The 16321-nt window shown below is 41.6% G+C and overlaps 1 protein-coding gene and 1 non-coding gene across 4 annotated transcripts; one reads left to right on the forward strand and one right to left on the reverse strand.

Moving 5' to 3' along the window:
* Positions 1-3871: 3871 nt before the first annotated feature.
* On the reverse strand, positions 3872-3926 carry LOC115156386 (U7 small nuclear RNA). Its single transcript, XR_003868227.1, has one exon. It is a non-coding gene; the product is annotated as a U7 small nuclear RNA (small nuclear RNA).
* A 1706-nt stretch (positions 3927-5632) lies between these two features.
* Positions 5633-16006, forward strand: stx19 (syntaxin 19). 3 transcript variants are annotated; one of them, XM_029702648.1, is made up of 5 exons: positions 5633-5860; positions 14255-14535; positions 14723-14959; positions 15210-15422; positions 15657-16006. In XM_029702648.1, the coding sequence occupies exons 2-5, from the start codon at positions 14305-14307 to the stop codon at positions 15879-15881; spliced, it is 906 nt and encodes a 301-aa protein (XP_029558508.1). In that variant the 5' UTR covers positions 5633-5860; positions 14255-14304; the 3' UTR covers positions 15882-16006. The 3 variants fall into 3 exon arrangements, with proteins under 3 accessions (XP_029558508.1, XP_029558510.1, XP_029558509.1); XM_029702650.1 differs by having other exon boundaries at positions 14265-14535; XM_029702649.1 differs by having other exon boundaries at positions 14269-14535.
* The last annotated feature ends 315 nt before the right edge of the window (positions 16007-16321 follow it).

A 16321-nucleotide genomic window follows, 5' to 3' on the forward strand; every position in this document is an offset into this window, starting at 1 on the left:
GATGCTGGCCCATGTTGACTCCACTGCTTCCCACAGTTGTGTCAAGTTGGCTGGATGTCCTTTGGGTGGTGGACCATTCTTGATACACACAAAAAACTGCTGAGCACTCAAACCGGTGCGCCTGGCACTTACTACCATACCCCGTTCAAAGGCATCTTTTGTCTTGCCTGTTCAACCTCTGAACGGCACACATACCCAATCCATGTCTCAACTGACTCGAGGCTTAAAAATCCTTCTTTAACCCGTCTCTTCATCTACACTAATTGAAGTGGATTTAACAAGTGACATCAATAAGGGATCATAGCTGGATTCATCTGATCAGTCTATGTCAGTGTACGCACCTACATGTGACCACTCTGAGAAGTATTGAGATGGTTCTCCCTCTCTGTATATGTTTGTGTAGTGGGGCGGTGTTTATATAGGTGTACAGTGGTTCTTCCTTTAAATGTTGCGGTGTACTGCAGCACAGCTTGCAGGGTGCCGCAGAATTCTATGGCACGTTATTAAAGTGTCAGCCATTGTTGCCAGAATGACACAATTTAACACAATATGCCACCCTCTACCACAAACGGTTGCGCCATAAGCTCCAAACTTGTAAAGGAAGAACCACTGTGTATATAGAGGTTTATATAGAGGTGTAGATATACATTATCAGAATTGAAAGTTGTTTTTTTTTGTTTACAGAAATGTACCTCTTCATGGGATTGTTTATTCATTCTCTTCAGATCCTGGTCCACAGCAGCAGGGAGAGATGGAGATCTTTATCACAAGCACACAGATAGAGCAGAGGCTGGAGTTTGTGTGTTTACTCGGCTTTTAATCTGCTTGTGGACCTTTCTCTCCCCAGGTGAACACAAATCACACAGCCAGAGGGTTTACCTCACAAAATATCTGCATAGGTTATCCAGTGCTTTGAGTCTGAGTGTGTGGTATGGCTGTAAGGTGTATGGGTCAGTGACACAGTTACTGGTTCTGCTGATAGTGGGAAGTACAGTCAGGTGGACTCAGGTGGAATCTGAGGGAGAAGGTCTACTGGGGCCAGAGCTGTATAAAGGCTCCTGTTCCACCCCTACTGTGGAGATGCAACACTCGACACTGGGGACCAATATAGACCTGGGATGCCAGGTGTGTGCACTCACTTGGCAATCAGCCACGTTAACTGTTCAGCAAAGTGCCAGGGAGAAATGCTAACCAGCAGGATTGCAGGTGGCCCTCCAGGACTGTAGCCTCTGAAGACTGCAGCTCTGCACCCTGATCTGAACTATAGAATTAGAGCAGGAAATAACTTTGTCTACTAGACATTTACAGTGAAGATATCCATCAGTACTGCCCTGTAGGAGCCTTAAATGTAGAACTCACTGATGTAGTCTATTCGCAATGGAGTCCAATGGTACTTCAGGGTAGTTACAGCCACAATCTACTGTATGTCTATGACTTTCAGGTGAACTACATAAAGAATAACCTCCATCTGTCACTAGAGGACAATGAGCTCCAGGTTTACTGTACACTAAGTGCTTGGGTAAACAGTACTGAAGGATAGGCAACTTCAGTTTTCCTTCTGGTTTTACTATAGCTTCTAACAATCTACCAAACATAACATTAACATGGCAGAGAGTCTTTATTGCCAGTTTGGACCTTTAGACTGGAGGGAGACTGAGGTGACTGGCTCCATCATAGAAGTACTACATAGGCCTGACTTTCTGGCACACTGTTCTACAGATCACTAACTTTTCTGGAGAAACAGAGATACAGATCCCTCACTTCTCTGGAGAAACAGAGATACAGATCACACACTTCTCTGGAGAAACAGATCACTCACTTCTCTGGAGAAACAGAGATACAGATCACTCACTTCTCTGGAGAAACAGATCACTCACTTCTCTGGAGAAACAGAGATACAGATCACTCACTTCTCTGGAGAAACAGAGATACAGATCACTCACTTCTCTGGAGAAACAGAGATACAGATCACTCACTTCTCTGGAGAAACAGAGATACAGATCACTGACTTCTCTGGAGAAACAGAGATAAAGATCACTCACTTCTCTGGAGAAACAGAGATACAGATCACTCACTTCTCTGGAGAAACAGAGATACAGATCACTCACTTCTCTGGAGAAACAGAGACATGGTACATGTTCACTAGGGATGAACCCCTTTGTCACGGATTCCTGCCATACTGCTGATCATTCCGTGCACCAGTTCCGTAAGTCTACGTCACCGGCCTTTAGGCATCACTGAACTGTCTCATTACGCACACCTGATTCCAATTCCCCTGATTAGTAATTGTATATATGTGCCCTCTGTTCACCATTGTCTTGTGGGTTATTGTTCCTATGTCCGTTGGTCTTGTGCAAACCTGTGCTTTGTTGTTTCGGCTTTCGTGCTGCGTGTATTGTGTACTCGTTATTACAGGTCCCGTGTATTGTTGTTCACTTGTTATTACAGGTCTCGTCCCGTGTATTGTTGTTCACTTGTTATTACGGGTCTCGTCCCGTGTATTGTTGTTCACTTGTTATTACGGGTCTCGTCCCGTGTATTGTTGTTCACTTGTTATTACGGGCCTCGTCCCGTGTATTGTTGTTCACTTGTTATTACGGGTCTCGTCCCGTGTATTGTTATTACGGGTCTCGTCCCGTGTATTTATTAGAGGTTTAACCTGGCTCTTTTGTTTGGGTTACATCCCTGTGTTTTTGTATACGTGTTTGTTTTGGGCTTCGTCCCCGTGCCTTTCATGGCATGTTGTATTTTTGGGTGGAGTATTAAAACCCGTTATTATGTATTCCTGTGCCTGTCTCCAATCATTAAACAACGTGACACTTTCGGTACATCATGATTAACTGGTGTTCTGTTTGATAAAGATCTGCAGTTGATGGCATTTCCTAAAGATGTTTATCCCTTTTATTTTCTGCCAGCTGATTGAACTTAGCTCACTTCCTCATCCATGCAAGGAGGTATTCTGTTGACAGCGGGATGAATCAGGGCCCCCTCTTCAATTCTCTTGATCTATTTTCCTTTCTCATTTTCTCTCCATTTCACTTCTTTCCTCTCCTCCTCTCCCAGCCTCTCCTTCCTCTGCTCCCTCAGTCTCTCCTCCGATATACACACAGACATGCAGAAATATTGATTACAACAGACTGACAGGGAACACACCATAAGTCTGAGTTACAGTAAATACCAGATCAAGGGTCAAATCTCCCCAGACTGGCAGATAGACTCTAGAATGGATTGATGAGAGTATTCCCAGGGTTACAATGTTTGATTGAATAAGAGTTTGGAGAGTTGGTAGAATCCTGGGGGAGTTTAGGCCTTTGGTCCTGGGTTCAAGAGAGGCGGTGAATTATGTCCTGGCTGTTAGGCAGTGTGAGACCTTGTCCAAAAACTATTCCTATCCACAGGCCCTATGCACTTGTTGAGATCCATTTAATAGGGGTATTCAAAACCCTATCAAAGGGCGAAAGGGACCAAGTAACTACCATGCTGTTTTTCAGAACAGGGCCAGAGAGTGATTCTGTTTTCTACAGTGCCCACATGAAAAAAACACTATAGTATACAATGGTATAAATAGTAATAGTAGTATTCACTGTAGTGTTTTTGCTGACTTTACTGTAGTATTCACTAAAGTCCGCAAAAAACACTACAGTGGACACTGTAGTATTTACTGTATTATTTACTGCAGTATACTGTAGTATTTACAGTTAACTACAGTATAAATAAGTTAGTAAAAGAAAACAGACAGTAATATACTATTGTAATTAATGTAGTGTTTTTGTGGACTGTACTATACTGTAGTATTTGCTGTAGTGTTTTTGCAGACATTACTGTAGTATTTGCTATAGTATTTTTGTTTTATTATCTTTGACATAGAAGTGGAGGCTTCCTCCTTCAGGAAACCTACAGGAGAAATACTAAAAGAACATATTTTCCCAAACCGGTAGGTAGGTAGAACCGGGGTCTGGACGGATAGTTAAAAGCTTCTGCTCTTTTCTATAACCAGTAGGGAACACAATATATGGTGTATACTTGGCATGTAGGTTTCTCACTTATGGGTGGCACAAACTGCGATATGGCAGAGGGAAATGGGCAGGGTACATGCAAATGAAATACTGTAGTATTTATTTACTATAGTGAAAAAGTGTATTTGCGGACAGTGCTTTTTTTTGCAGGTAATAGTATGGTATTTACTATAGTATATTACAATATACTACAACATTCTATAGTAAGTCCTACACATGATCGAGTGATACTACAGTGTGTGGTATAGTATTCTACAGTATACTACAGTTTACTATAGATTTCTAGCGTGCTATCTCTTCTCTTTTTCTCTTGTTCTCCTCTCTGGCCCTCATGTACTGTATCCATCTGCACACGCTCATTAATAGCCTTATAATCATGGAATATGTAGTCCAGTAGCCATTCTACTCCCTCGCTGATGGACTTACCCAGGGTCTTCCCTAAGCCAAGTACAGCTGAGCACAACTTCTGCAAGAACAACACAAGGGCATGTTCCTGTTACAGACATTCTGAGCTGGCCTTTAGCCTTCAACAATATATGCTATGGCATGAGACACTTACAATGAGGCAGCGACATTGGTGTCTGTTGACCAGTTTCTCCAGAGAGAGATGGTGTATCAGCTCCACCTCTCCCAGAGCCCCAGACAGGTCCTGCTTATTGGCAAGCCTATGAGTGAGAGCGTGAGAGAAAGAGAGAGCGAGAGAGAGAGAGAGAGAGCGAGAGAGAGAGATGGGTCAGGTAACGCAAATCAGGTCTCGGTTGTGGGCCGTTATCCACTCTCTCTCTTAGTGCTGACAGATGAATATGGCACACCTGACAACACACGTCACAATATTATTTTGTTGTCATAACATCTACACATTAGGCAATGAGTCATTCAGCCAGTTAAAGCAGATGAATACCCCTGTTTAGTATAAGCAGGTAATTATAATTCTGCTTTATTTTGTCTTACTGTTGGTTGACATTCCATCCTCCACCATGTGCTGGTTATGAATCACATACACATATGGCTTTCATCCAGCAAAAACATTCAGTGTTGGTAAGTGTTTTATTTTAGGTAACCATCTTTTTGATGACAACTGTTCTACACTCTTCAAACAGCCGTTCTAAGGGTGTAGAGTAGGACCATGTCCCTTCCCTCCCAAAACGTTCCTGGAATTTCGGGACTTGTCAGAAACAATTTGCCAGCTATGCTCAGTAAAGCCGCTGGAGCCTGAGAAACACAATAGGGCCAGACCAGGGGCTTAGCTGGCAGGCTGCACCATTACACATAGAAATGGAATGTATAGAGCTAAAACAACTTATTCTATACCTCTCAGAGTCATTGCTGTTCTACACATTACAGCTCTATTTGTTCTGTGATGAGGCTCCCTGTTGTTTGAGCAGCTCCTGGGGTAGAGTAGGAGTTGGAGTTGTCCCTATGTGTTCTCTCTTCTCCCACTGACTTAATATCCTTCCCTTTCTTCAGATAGGCTAATCAGTTTCTCTCCCATTGGCCACAGAGAGTTCTACTTGAGAGAACGGGTGTGGCCAGACTGGCAGAACCAGATTTTCTGGGAAGTGAAGTTATTCCTCTGTTATAGCAGTTTTCTGGCTAACTGCTAACATAGAGGAAAACTAACAGAACAGGCACACCTGTGTCCTACAGCTAACAGGTCTTTGAAGTGGAGGGCTAAGAAGATGCCATGAGGATTATGTTCAGGAGGATGGGATATACATGTTGTTAACTTTATGGATACTTTATGGAGAAATCCACTCTCCATGGCTTGGCTAAAGTGGCAGTTACATTCCTGGTCGAGTATAAAGGGTAGTTTCTAAGCCTCAAGGACTACTAACTACAACAAGGTAAATAGAACAACTCACGCCTTCCTGCTTCTGGGAAGGCTTTCCAATAGATGTTGGAACATTGCTGCAGGGACTTGCTTCCATTCAGCCACAAGATCATTAGTGAGGTCAGGCACTGATGTTAGGTGATTAGGCCTGGTTCGCAGTCAGCATTACAATTCATCCCAAAGGTGTTCGATGGGGTTGAGGTCAGGCTCTTTGCAGATCAGTCAAGTTCTTCCACAATGATCTCGACAAACCCTTTCTGTACGGACCTCGCTTTGTGCATGGGGGCATTGTCATGCTGAAACAGGAAAGCGTCTTCCCCAAACTGTTGCCACCAAGTTGGAAGCATGGGATCATCTAGAATGGCATTGCATGCTGTAGCGTTAAGATTTCCCTTCACTGGAACTAAGGGGCCTAGCCCGAACCAGAAAAAAAATCTCCAGACCCTTATTCCTCCTTCACCAAACTTTACAGTCGGCACTATGCATTGGGGTAGGTAGCGTTCTCCTGGCATCCGCCAAACCCAGATTTGTACGATGGTGAAGCGTGATTCATCATTTCAGAGTCCAATGGCGGCGAGGTTTACACCAATCCAGCCGACGCTTGGCATAGCACATTTTGATCTTAGGCTTGTGTGGCTGCTCAGCCATGGAAACCCATTTCATGAAGCTCTCAATGAACAGTTATTGTGCTGAAGTTGCTTCCTTAACTCGGTAGTGAGTGTTGCAACCGAGGAGAGATGATTTTTACACGCTGCGCGCTTCAGCTCTCGCCGGTCCCGTTCCGTGAGCTTGTGTGGCCTACCACTTTGCGGCTGAGCCATTGTTGTTCCTAGATGTTTCCACTTCACAATAACAGCACTTACAGTTGACCGGGGCAGGTCTAGCAGGGGAGACATTTTATGAACTGACTTTGTTGGAAATGTGGCATCCTATGACGGTGCCAACTTGAAAGTCACTGAGCTCTTCAGTACGGGCCATTCTACTGCCAATGTTTGTCTATGGAGATTACATGGCGGTGTGCTCGATTTTATACACCTTGTCAGCAACGGTGTGGCTGAAATAGCTGAATTTACAAATTTGAAGGGGTGTCCACACTGTATTTTCTTAAGTGTACCGTGGGTATCACCCCCCTTGGATTTTTTCACATTTTGTTGCATTACAAAGTGGGATTGAAATGAATTTAACTGTGTTTTAAAAAAAAAATGTATTAATAAAAAATAAAACACTAATATACCTTGATTAAATAAGTATTCACCCCACTGAGTCGAAAGAAACGCTTTTGGCAGCAATTACAGCTTGTGTTGGATTAGCCCAAAACATAAGGCTTTGCGTTTAGGCCAAATAGTTTATTCCTTTGCCATGTTTTTTTTTACAGTATTACTTTAGTGCCTTGTTGCATTCAGGATGCATGTTTTAGAATATTTTGATTCTGTATATATGAAATCTTCTTTTCACTCTGTCATTTAGGTCGCTATTTTGGATTTACTACAATATTGTTGATCCATCCCGTGTTCTCCCTTCACAGCCATTGAACTCTGTAGCTGTTTTAAAGTCACCAATGGCCTCATGGTGACATCCCTGAACAGTTTCCTTCCTGTCCTACAGCGACTGTATCTTTGTTTTGTCTAGTCAGTTTAATACATCATCCACAGCATAATTATTAATTTGACCATGCTTAAAAATAGATATTCAATGTCTGATTTGTTATTGTTACCCATCTACCAACCACTGCCTTTCTTTATGAGGCTTTTGAAAAGCTTCCTGGTCTATTTAGTTGAATCTGTGCTTGAAATTCAATACTTGACTAAGGGACCTACAGATGTTGTATGTATTGGAGACAGAAGAAGGGCTAGTCATTTAAAAATCATGTCAACCCTTATTATTTCACACAGAGTGAATACATGTCATTTATTATGTGATTTGTAAGACAATAAATACTCCTGAACTAATTTAGGCTTGCCTAAAAAAAAGGGGTGAATCATTTTGCAACAGCTATATTTGAGTTATTACACTTTTATTAATTTGCTAACATTTGTAGAATTTTCTTTTCACTTTGACATTATGGAGTATTTTGTGTAGATCAATGACAAAAACTCACAACTAAATCCATTTCAATCCCACTTTGTCACGCAACAAAATCCAAATGGGGTGAATACTTATGTAACCCACTGTATACTATTACTCTGTCAGATGAATTCAAGGTTCTCAAGAACACAAAAAGTTGGGCTTCAATGTTAATTCATTTGTTATGATCTCAGTTGTTTTGACAAAAGAGGACATTTCTTCTTCCAATTCACCTCAACAGAGCAGCTGCATTATGCTGACAAATGAATGTCAACAGTTCGTTCCCTCAAACTCTGTGACAGTTGAACAGATGGAAATTTGGAAAGCAGTCAGAGAACATATCAAACCATAACAACATTCAGACAGAGGCCCTGGTTTTCAGGCAACATCTCACATTGCTCTAGAATCGGTTGAGTAATGTTTGAATCATAGAGTTACAATGACCAGAACGGACAGGCCTTTGCTTGGGCTATGGCAGGTAAAGTCAATGACCGACCATTAAAAGTTGACTTGAATGTAAATGTATGATCTTGTCCTTGTAATTCTACAGTTTTAATTAATGTGACATCCTGCCTAGAGAAGGTCAGAGGAGGTCTGTTGTGTTAGAATAGGCCTCCCACTTTAGCACTGCTGCCGTTTAAAAGCACAGAGAACAATGACCACACTTACATTCATAAGCCCTGTCTATGAGGAGATTGTAATGGCTACACCACACAAACACATACACACAGCTTTATTTTTGACACACACACACACACACCCACACACACACACACACACACACACACACACACACAAACAAAAGTTTTTTATGGGCTTTCCTTTTTGTAATCCATCCGGTAATTGGATGGTCTGTGATTCCTATACTACATTTCATTCAAAACACACATTCTGTTCACTCCACCTGTCACGGCTGTCGAAAGGATCGGACCAAAGTGCAGCGTGGTTGTAGTTCCACATTTTAATAAATCCGTGAAACTTTTGCAATACACAAAATAACTGCATTTACAAAAACAACAAACCGTGACACAGAGAGAAAACAAACACTACTCAAAAGATAATCACCCACTAAACCCAGGAAGAAAAACCCTTACTTAAATATGATCTCCAATTAGAGACAACGAGGACCAGCTGCCTCCAATTGGAGATCAACCCAAAAAAACAACAACATAGAAATAGAAAAACTAGAACTTAAACATAGAAATACAAGACATAGAAAAACATAAACACCCCCTGTCAAGCCCTGACCTACTCTACCATAGAAAATAACATCTTACTATGGTCAGGACGTGACACCACCCTTCCAAACAGTTCAGGCCCAGCTAGCACATTTGGTTCCTTCAAAGTTGTGGGAATGTACGTTTTTGGTTTCCCATTGGTTGGGAATGAAGCCATACATTTCCTGACCGGTAAAACAGATTTTTTTTTACATTCTGAGAAAGGAAGTGAAAATGTCGCCTGTTCAGTGAATGTTCATTTTTAGAATGTTTTACTACGGTTCTTTGAAAGTTTTCCTGGTAGGTTTTATTAATGGAAAATCTAGGTTATTTGGGGATTTTTGAATAACTTTCTTAAAAACTTTCACTGAATGTTTCAATAAGAATTTTAATAACATTACTAGCTTAGTTTAACTGTTTTGAACTCAAAACACAGATAGGACACATGGAAATGCATGTGCTTAGGCATTAATCATGGAATCAGTCCACCATGCCACCAGGCTGGAGCAGGCATGCTATGTTTATTTATGCATACAAAACTGTTCATTTTTGTCTTTACAAACAGACCCCATTTCAAAGGAAACAAGCACTCATTAAGATCAACACACTTAACAAGATGGGGGATAGAGAAAGTTTTGTTGATGCTGAGAACGGAATGTAAACTGAACAAAAATATAAATGCAACACGCAACAATTTCATTGATTTTAATGAGACACCGTTCATATGAGGAAATCCCTCGATTGAAATAAATTCATTAGGCCCCAAATCTATGCATTTCACATGACTGGGAATACAGAAATGCATATGTTGGTCACAGATACCTTAAAAAATAATAGGCCTCACAATGGGCCTTAGGATCTCGTCACAGTGTTTTTGTGCATTCCAATTGCCATCGATAAAATGCTATTGTGTTCGTTGTCCGTAGCTTATGCCTAGCCATACCATAACCGCACCACCATTATGGCGCACTCTGTTCACAATGTTGACATCAGCAAACCACTGATGACATACACGTGGTCTGCGGTTGTGAGGCCGGTTGGACGTACTACCAAATTCTCTAAAACGACCTTGGAGGCAGCTCTGGTGGACATTTCTGCAGTCAGCATTCCAATTGCACGCTCCCTCAAAACTTGAGACATCTGTGGCATTGTGTTGAGTGGCCTTTTATTGTCTCCAGCACAAGGTGCACCTGTGTAATGATCATTCTGTTAAATACGATTCTTGATATGCCACACCTGTCAGGTGGATGGATTATTAAATCTAACCATGTTTGAACTGTTAAGAAACGTTCTGTTATTCCTTGTGTAGTCTTAACATTCTGTATACTCCCCTTGTCCTGAGGGTCAAAAATGACCCGCCTTCATTAAACCTCCAAAATAAAGCAGCTTAATTGAATTTTAAACCCCAAATCTATTTTGCATGAAGAAACAACCTGTCATTCATCACAAACTTTGTGAATATCTGTGTTTTCCCTCTTCACAATGCAGAAAGACTGCATTTAATCAGTGGACCCCAATCGTTTTTATTGCAACACACCTGTCATAATTGTTTTCTTTACTAAAGTAGAGGTTTATTATTATTATTGCTAAAGGTACTGCATAGATGTAAACATACATTTTTTAGAAAGAGATAGCACTTGTATAGCTTAAGAAAGTAGCATAAATGTGCTGAATTTAGTTTTGAATGCATTTCTTTGAAGGGAAACAATAACAGTCAAACTTTTTTGGCAACATAGTGATATATTCTTATATACTGTACAATGAGGAATTCAACTACAAAATACTAGTCTTCTCCCACAAGGTGTATAAACAACAACAATAATTAAGAATAAAATAAGATAATAGATCCAAAACAAAAATATGAAGAACATAAATCAATCAACTCTAATTAGCACATGTAGGACAGTATGCAAATGTGTGTGCATGGACTTTGCAGATGTATTTGTCACATGTGCAGCACATAGTATTTGTTTTACAGTCCTTCTTTGGGGGGCAGAATTGGGATCTCTTCATCTTGCCTGCCCCAGCTGCAGCCTCAGGTGGATCAGGACAAGATTCAGCCCCCTGAACAGCTTTCACAAGCACTGCAGAGGCTGCTGTGCGGGGGAGGCACTCCCTTCTTTGAGTGTGTGGGGTTACAAGTGCCTTTCCCAGCTGCTCCAGGAACACCCTCCTCTTGTTCTGCTTATCAGGCATCCAGGTAGGGTTGATCTTGTTCCATATCACGAAGGCATTGTATGAGGACACTTCAATGATGTTATGGAAGATGACCGGGGGCCAGCGGGCAGTCATCCTCCTGCAGCTGTAAGGTCCAATCACCTTGTCCAAGTTGTCCACGCCTTGTTTGTTGTGGTTGTAGTCCAGGATGATGGCTGGCTTCCTGTCCTCACGATCACTGATCTCAGTCGTTTTGTGCAGTGTGCTCAGAAGGACCACATTCTTGTTCCTCTTTGGGAGGTAAGAAACTAGAGTGGTGGTGGGGGTGAAGGCAAACTTTGATGAGAAGGCCTCTCTCCCCCTTGTTGCGAGGAGTGCAGGGGGGAGCTCAGGCTTGTCGTTTCTAACTGTGCCAACCATGGTGAACTTCCTCTTCAAGAGCTGCTGACTGAGTTCAATCAGTAGCACACATAATCTCAATTTCTCATTGTGTGTGTGTGTGTGTGTGTATGTCTTTGTGGTTTTTGTGGTGTGTAAATTATTTTATAACTGCTGGGTCAAAAATGACCCTAAGACAATCTTTGTACCCTGGTGCTGTACAGCTTTCAAGGAAATATGAACAAAGGCGATGTTTCACTTTTTCTAATGTTGGGGTCACTCTAGGAAAAGTCATCAAATTTGAAGTTGAAAAATATCAATAAGGGGATTTTCTCTGCTGTTAAACATAGTGGCAGGTCAATTTTGACCCCAAAGACAACAATAAGGTTAAATTAATAAAATAACAAAGAAAATAAATGTTTTTGTCAAGTTCCTTAAATGTGCTGTGAATGTTCCTAAGTCAAGCAACTATCCTGCACCAATCCCAGAAGGTTTTGTGAAGGCTGTCCGCTAAATAACCATAGGACAACCACGCTCTCGCCAAGCTCTAAGAAACATAGTTCCCAGAACGTTATGTGCTAGCTGGGGGTCCTCCTAACTATCCAGACCCTGCATTAGAAAATAGGAAACGCGGTATATATACGCTTCAGAATAAACTAATGAAACCTACAAACTGTTATAATAATCATAATTTTCTGCTGTCTAGCTGTGTGTGTGTGTGTGTGTGTGTGTGTGTGTGTGTGTGTGTGTGTGTGTGTGCGTGTGTGTGTGTGTGTGTGTGTGTGTGTGTGTGTGTGTGTGTGTGTGTGTGTGTGTGTGTGTGTGTGTGCATGTATTAAAAGGTCACTTCTCTGAGCGCTCTCATTATATCGTTATGTCAGGGAGAAGTACTAGTGAAGGGAAATGGCTTGCAGCAAAAACATAAACAAGAGAACTTCTCATGGGAAGCAAAGCTGAAGTAGATTCACTGGGGCTGCAGATAAACGTTGTGCCCATCCATCTCTCCCTGCCATCCTAAGCCACAAAGACTACTTGTAGCTTAGTGGACCAAAGAGCTTAAGGAATTTCTCAGGAATGTGCATTTTATCTATGCATTAACTATAGAAGAGCTTCTCAGCTAGTACGTAACATTCTGAGAACCATATGTTTCTTAGAGCTCAGTGAGAGCATGGTTATCCTATGTTATTATGATTACAACCTTCACACAACTTTCTGGGAAGGGTGCAGGTTAGTTGGCTTGGGAACATTCTCAGCACTCTTAAGGAATTATGACAAAAAACCTTATTTATTGGTATTTCATTACATTAACAGAAAGTTTCCTAAAAATTCGAACATGGTTACATTTCATTTCAATTTTGGTAATATTTTAGGAACGCTCTCAAACTGGTTTGACATTGGGAATGTTCTCAAATAGTTCAGAGAACATTAAGAAACAACGTTCTTCTATGGGAATTTCAATACTTCAGCCTAACTTTTCCTACAGGTTTCCTCTTGGTTCTATCAACTTGTTCCAAGAACATTAAGGAACCTTCCTTCAAAACCACAATAAAACTTTTGTAACTTTCAGATAACATTCTAAGAATGTTATTTAAAAACATAGAGGCCAATCTTCTATTCTAAGCATCAACAAAACTCTCTCTATCCTCAATCTTGATACGTATGTTCAGGGGAATTGAGCGCGCCCACTAGTTGGTCACATCTGATCTTAATGAGTGTTTGTTTCCTTTGAAATGGGGTCTGTTTCAATAGACTAAAATGAACAGCTTTGTATGCTTAAAAAAAACATGGTATGCTAGTTCCATCCTGGTGGCACAGTAGACCATGGATAAAAACAGAAGGTTAAAGGTTTGAATTTCACTGATGCTGTGTCTTGTCACCAAAAAAACAAAAAAAATGTTTGCGTGATTAATGGCTAAGGAAAAACATTTCCATGTGTCCTATCTGTGCTTCAAAAAAGTTAACCCCAAATATGCTAACAGTGTTTTTGAAAGTTTCAAGGAAGTTATTAAAAAATGTCTAAATAACCTCAGGGCATTAATAAAACCTAAGATGTTCTCAGTACCTCCCTGCAACCTAAAAATAAGCATTCCCAGTGGATGCAACATTTTCACTTCTTTTCTCATAATGTTTAAAAAACGTTCCATTTTACTTTTCAGGAAACTTATGGATTTGTTCCCACAATCAATGTGAAACCAAAAACATACGTTCCCACAACTTCCAAGAAACCAAATGTGCTAGCAGGGTTGTGATGCTATAAACAAACAAAGTGAAGATAGACGCGATTCCAGTTCAAAGTGGACACACCAATGTACATATTTACCTCATACGATCTTTGAGTTCCTCATTGTAATGATGATTCAATGGGATGAACAAGAAAGGAAAGGTCACCTGGTAAAAAGTGTTGACTGAAACGGCTTTGTTCAAAACAGTGTTTTGGTCTTCTCTTTAGGCATACCAACAATATTTGGAGAAACCATAAACAGTGTATTCGGAAAGTATCCAGACCCCTTGACTTTTACATATTTTGCTATGTTACAGCCTTATTCTAAAATTGATTAGGCTCTGTTCTGTGGTGATAACTTTACCAAAAGGCCTCAACTGACAGGTTCGGCTGTCCTCCTGAGGGAACTCCACTTTGACCATGAGGGACCGTCTGGAGGAGCTGCGTCAGAGAGCCCAGGAGTTCCGGGAGGCAAGAAACAAGGCAGATGAGACCCCATTCCCTGAGGAAGACGCTGACCCAGATGATCCAGCGTGGGTTAGTTTCGCCACCCCGCAGCAGGCTGTGGTGTTTGAGGAGGAACCAGTCCTGGACAACTTCCTGTCCGAGGCTCAGCATATCCGCGGGGACATCACTGAGCTAGAGACCGAGGTGAGTGATCTTACATATTCCTCCTAAGAGTGGTATACACCATTTGATCCTCAAAGCCTGCACCTTAGTTGGACTGCAACTTAATGTCCATGAGAATACTGTGGTGAATTCCGGAGGTGGAAGGATGCTCTATAAATCCTTGCTGTTCATTTATAGTTTGACTGAATCCTCTTCTCCTTCTCCCCAGGTGAAGAAGTTTAGCCAGCAACAAAGGAGCCTGGTGGCAGCCATGCGTCGTTTCAGTGTGATGAAAAAGGAGAGCAGTGTGACGAGGGACATCAAGCTGCAGGCAGAGAGCATCCACAGACGGCTGGACGCCCTCTTCAAGAAGGCACAGAGTTTAGAAGGCCTACAGGGACTAGCTACAGCCACTACACGCATCCAACGCTCCCAACACGCAGCGCTACACAGACGATTCCAGCAGGTCACTCTCCAAAAGTTATTACTCCAAAAGTTATTACTCCAAAACAAAAGTTATTACTCCAAAACCTTTTATTTCAATGGTGTTTTTCTGATGTGTTCAATAACACATACACGTTAGCGTAAAAATATTTGTTGACTTTAGTTTGCACATGGTAGCCTTCTTGAATATCCGCTAGCGCTAGCTCAGCTAACAGTGAACAGAAATGGCTGTTTCTGGTCTAAAGTATTTTTTCCTCTTTTATCACTCCTAGGTGATGCGTTTGTACAACGACTCCATTCTCAGTAAACAGGAGCGGTGTAAACACTTCATCATCCGTCAGCTGGAGGTGTCTGGTCGCGACGTCACCGAGGAGGAAGTGGACGAAATGGTTGCTGCGGGGAAGTGGGAGGTGTTTAACCAGAACCTCCTCAACAATGAACGCATCACACGCTCTAAGCTGTCTGAGATCGAGCAGAGACACAAGGTAAGTGTGATGACATTAACATATAAAAGTTATGATGAGTAAGAGAATGCGAGACTATGTTATCTAAGCAAAGAGAACACTTTGAAATCCCTCAGTAAGGGAGAACTACAGTAGGCCTCGTATGTCTGTGACAGACAAACACTAATGTTGGCTCTAATTTAGACCAATTTCACTGTCCATTCAGACAACTCCTTGACTAATGTTCAGTCCTAATCTGTTCTGTAACTACTATAGGAGCTGGTGAATCTGGAGAGCAACATGAAAGAGCTGAGAGATCTGTTCATGGATGTCTTTATGTTGGTGGAGGAGCAGGGAGACTACATAGACCACATCCAGACCAGCGTAGAGAAGACACAGGACTATGTCACCATCAGTAACGAGAAGTTTAAAATGGCTGCCAGGTACAAGAAAAAGAACCCTTTGAGGAGGCTGTGCTGCTGTTGCTGCCCCTGGAGGTGATGCACATAGAGGAAAGACTGGAGACTGGAGATGCCCCTAGAGGTTTTTCAGATGGGGAGAGGAAGAATTCTGGTGTGGAGAGTCAACAGGTGGCATTTCACTTATAAGAATCATGGATGCAAAAATCAACTGCTTACAGTGGTCAGAAATCACCCATGAATAATAGGATTCTAAGAGGATGTGCAATTGAAGCAGAGTGGGATTATTTCTCCACTCCTGATGGACTACTGAAGGACTGATTAACTCAAGACAGAACACACTTTGAGAACCAGCAAGACTGTTTAACTGGACAGAAGCATTCACAATGTGGAGACAGATTGGATGTTACTTTCATGAACTGTTGTATTACAACTCATGCTAGTTTTTGTATTTACTCAAACTTTGTGTGTATAGACAATACCAGTCAAAAGTTTGAACACACTTACTCATTCAAGGGGTTT

This window comes from Salmo trutta, chromosome 20 (genome assembly GCF_901001165.1).
Source record: "Salmo trutta chromosome 20, fSalTru1.1, whole genome shotgun sequence".
Taxonomy (NCBI): Eukaryota; Metazoa; Chordata; class Actinopteri; order Salmoniformes; family Salmonidae; genus Salmo; species Salmo trutta.

Bases quoted from the DNA above. Each gene is read 5' to 3' on its own strand.
- stx19 (XM_029702648.1), top strand. From the start codon at position 14,305: ATGAGGGACCGTCTGGAGGAGCTGCGTCAGAGAGCCCAGGAGTTCCGG. The intron at 14,960-15,209 runs GTCACTCTCCAA...TATCACTCCTAG, and splicing joins TACACAGACGATTCCAGCAG to GTGATGCGTTTGTACAACGA. The intron at 15,423-15,656 runs GTAAGTGTGATG...TAACTACTATAG, and splicing joins AGATCGAGCAGAGACACAAG to GAGCTGGTGAATCTGGAGAG.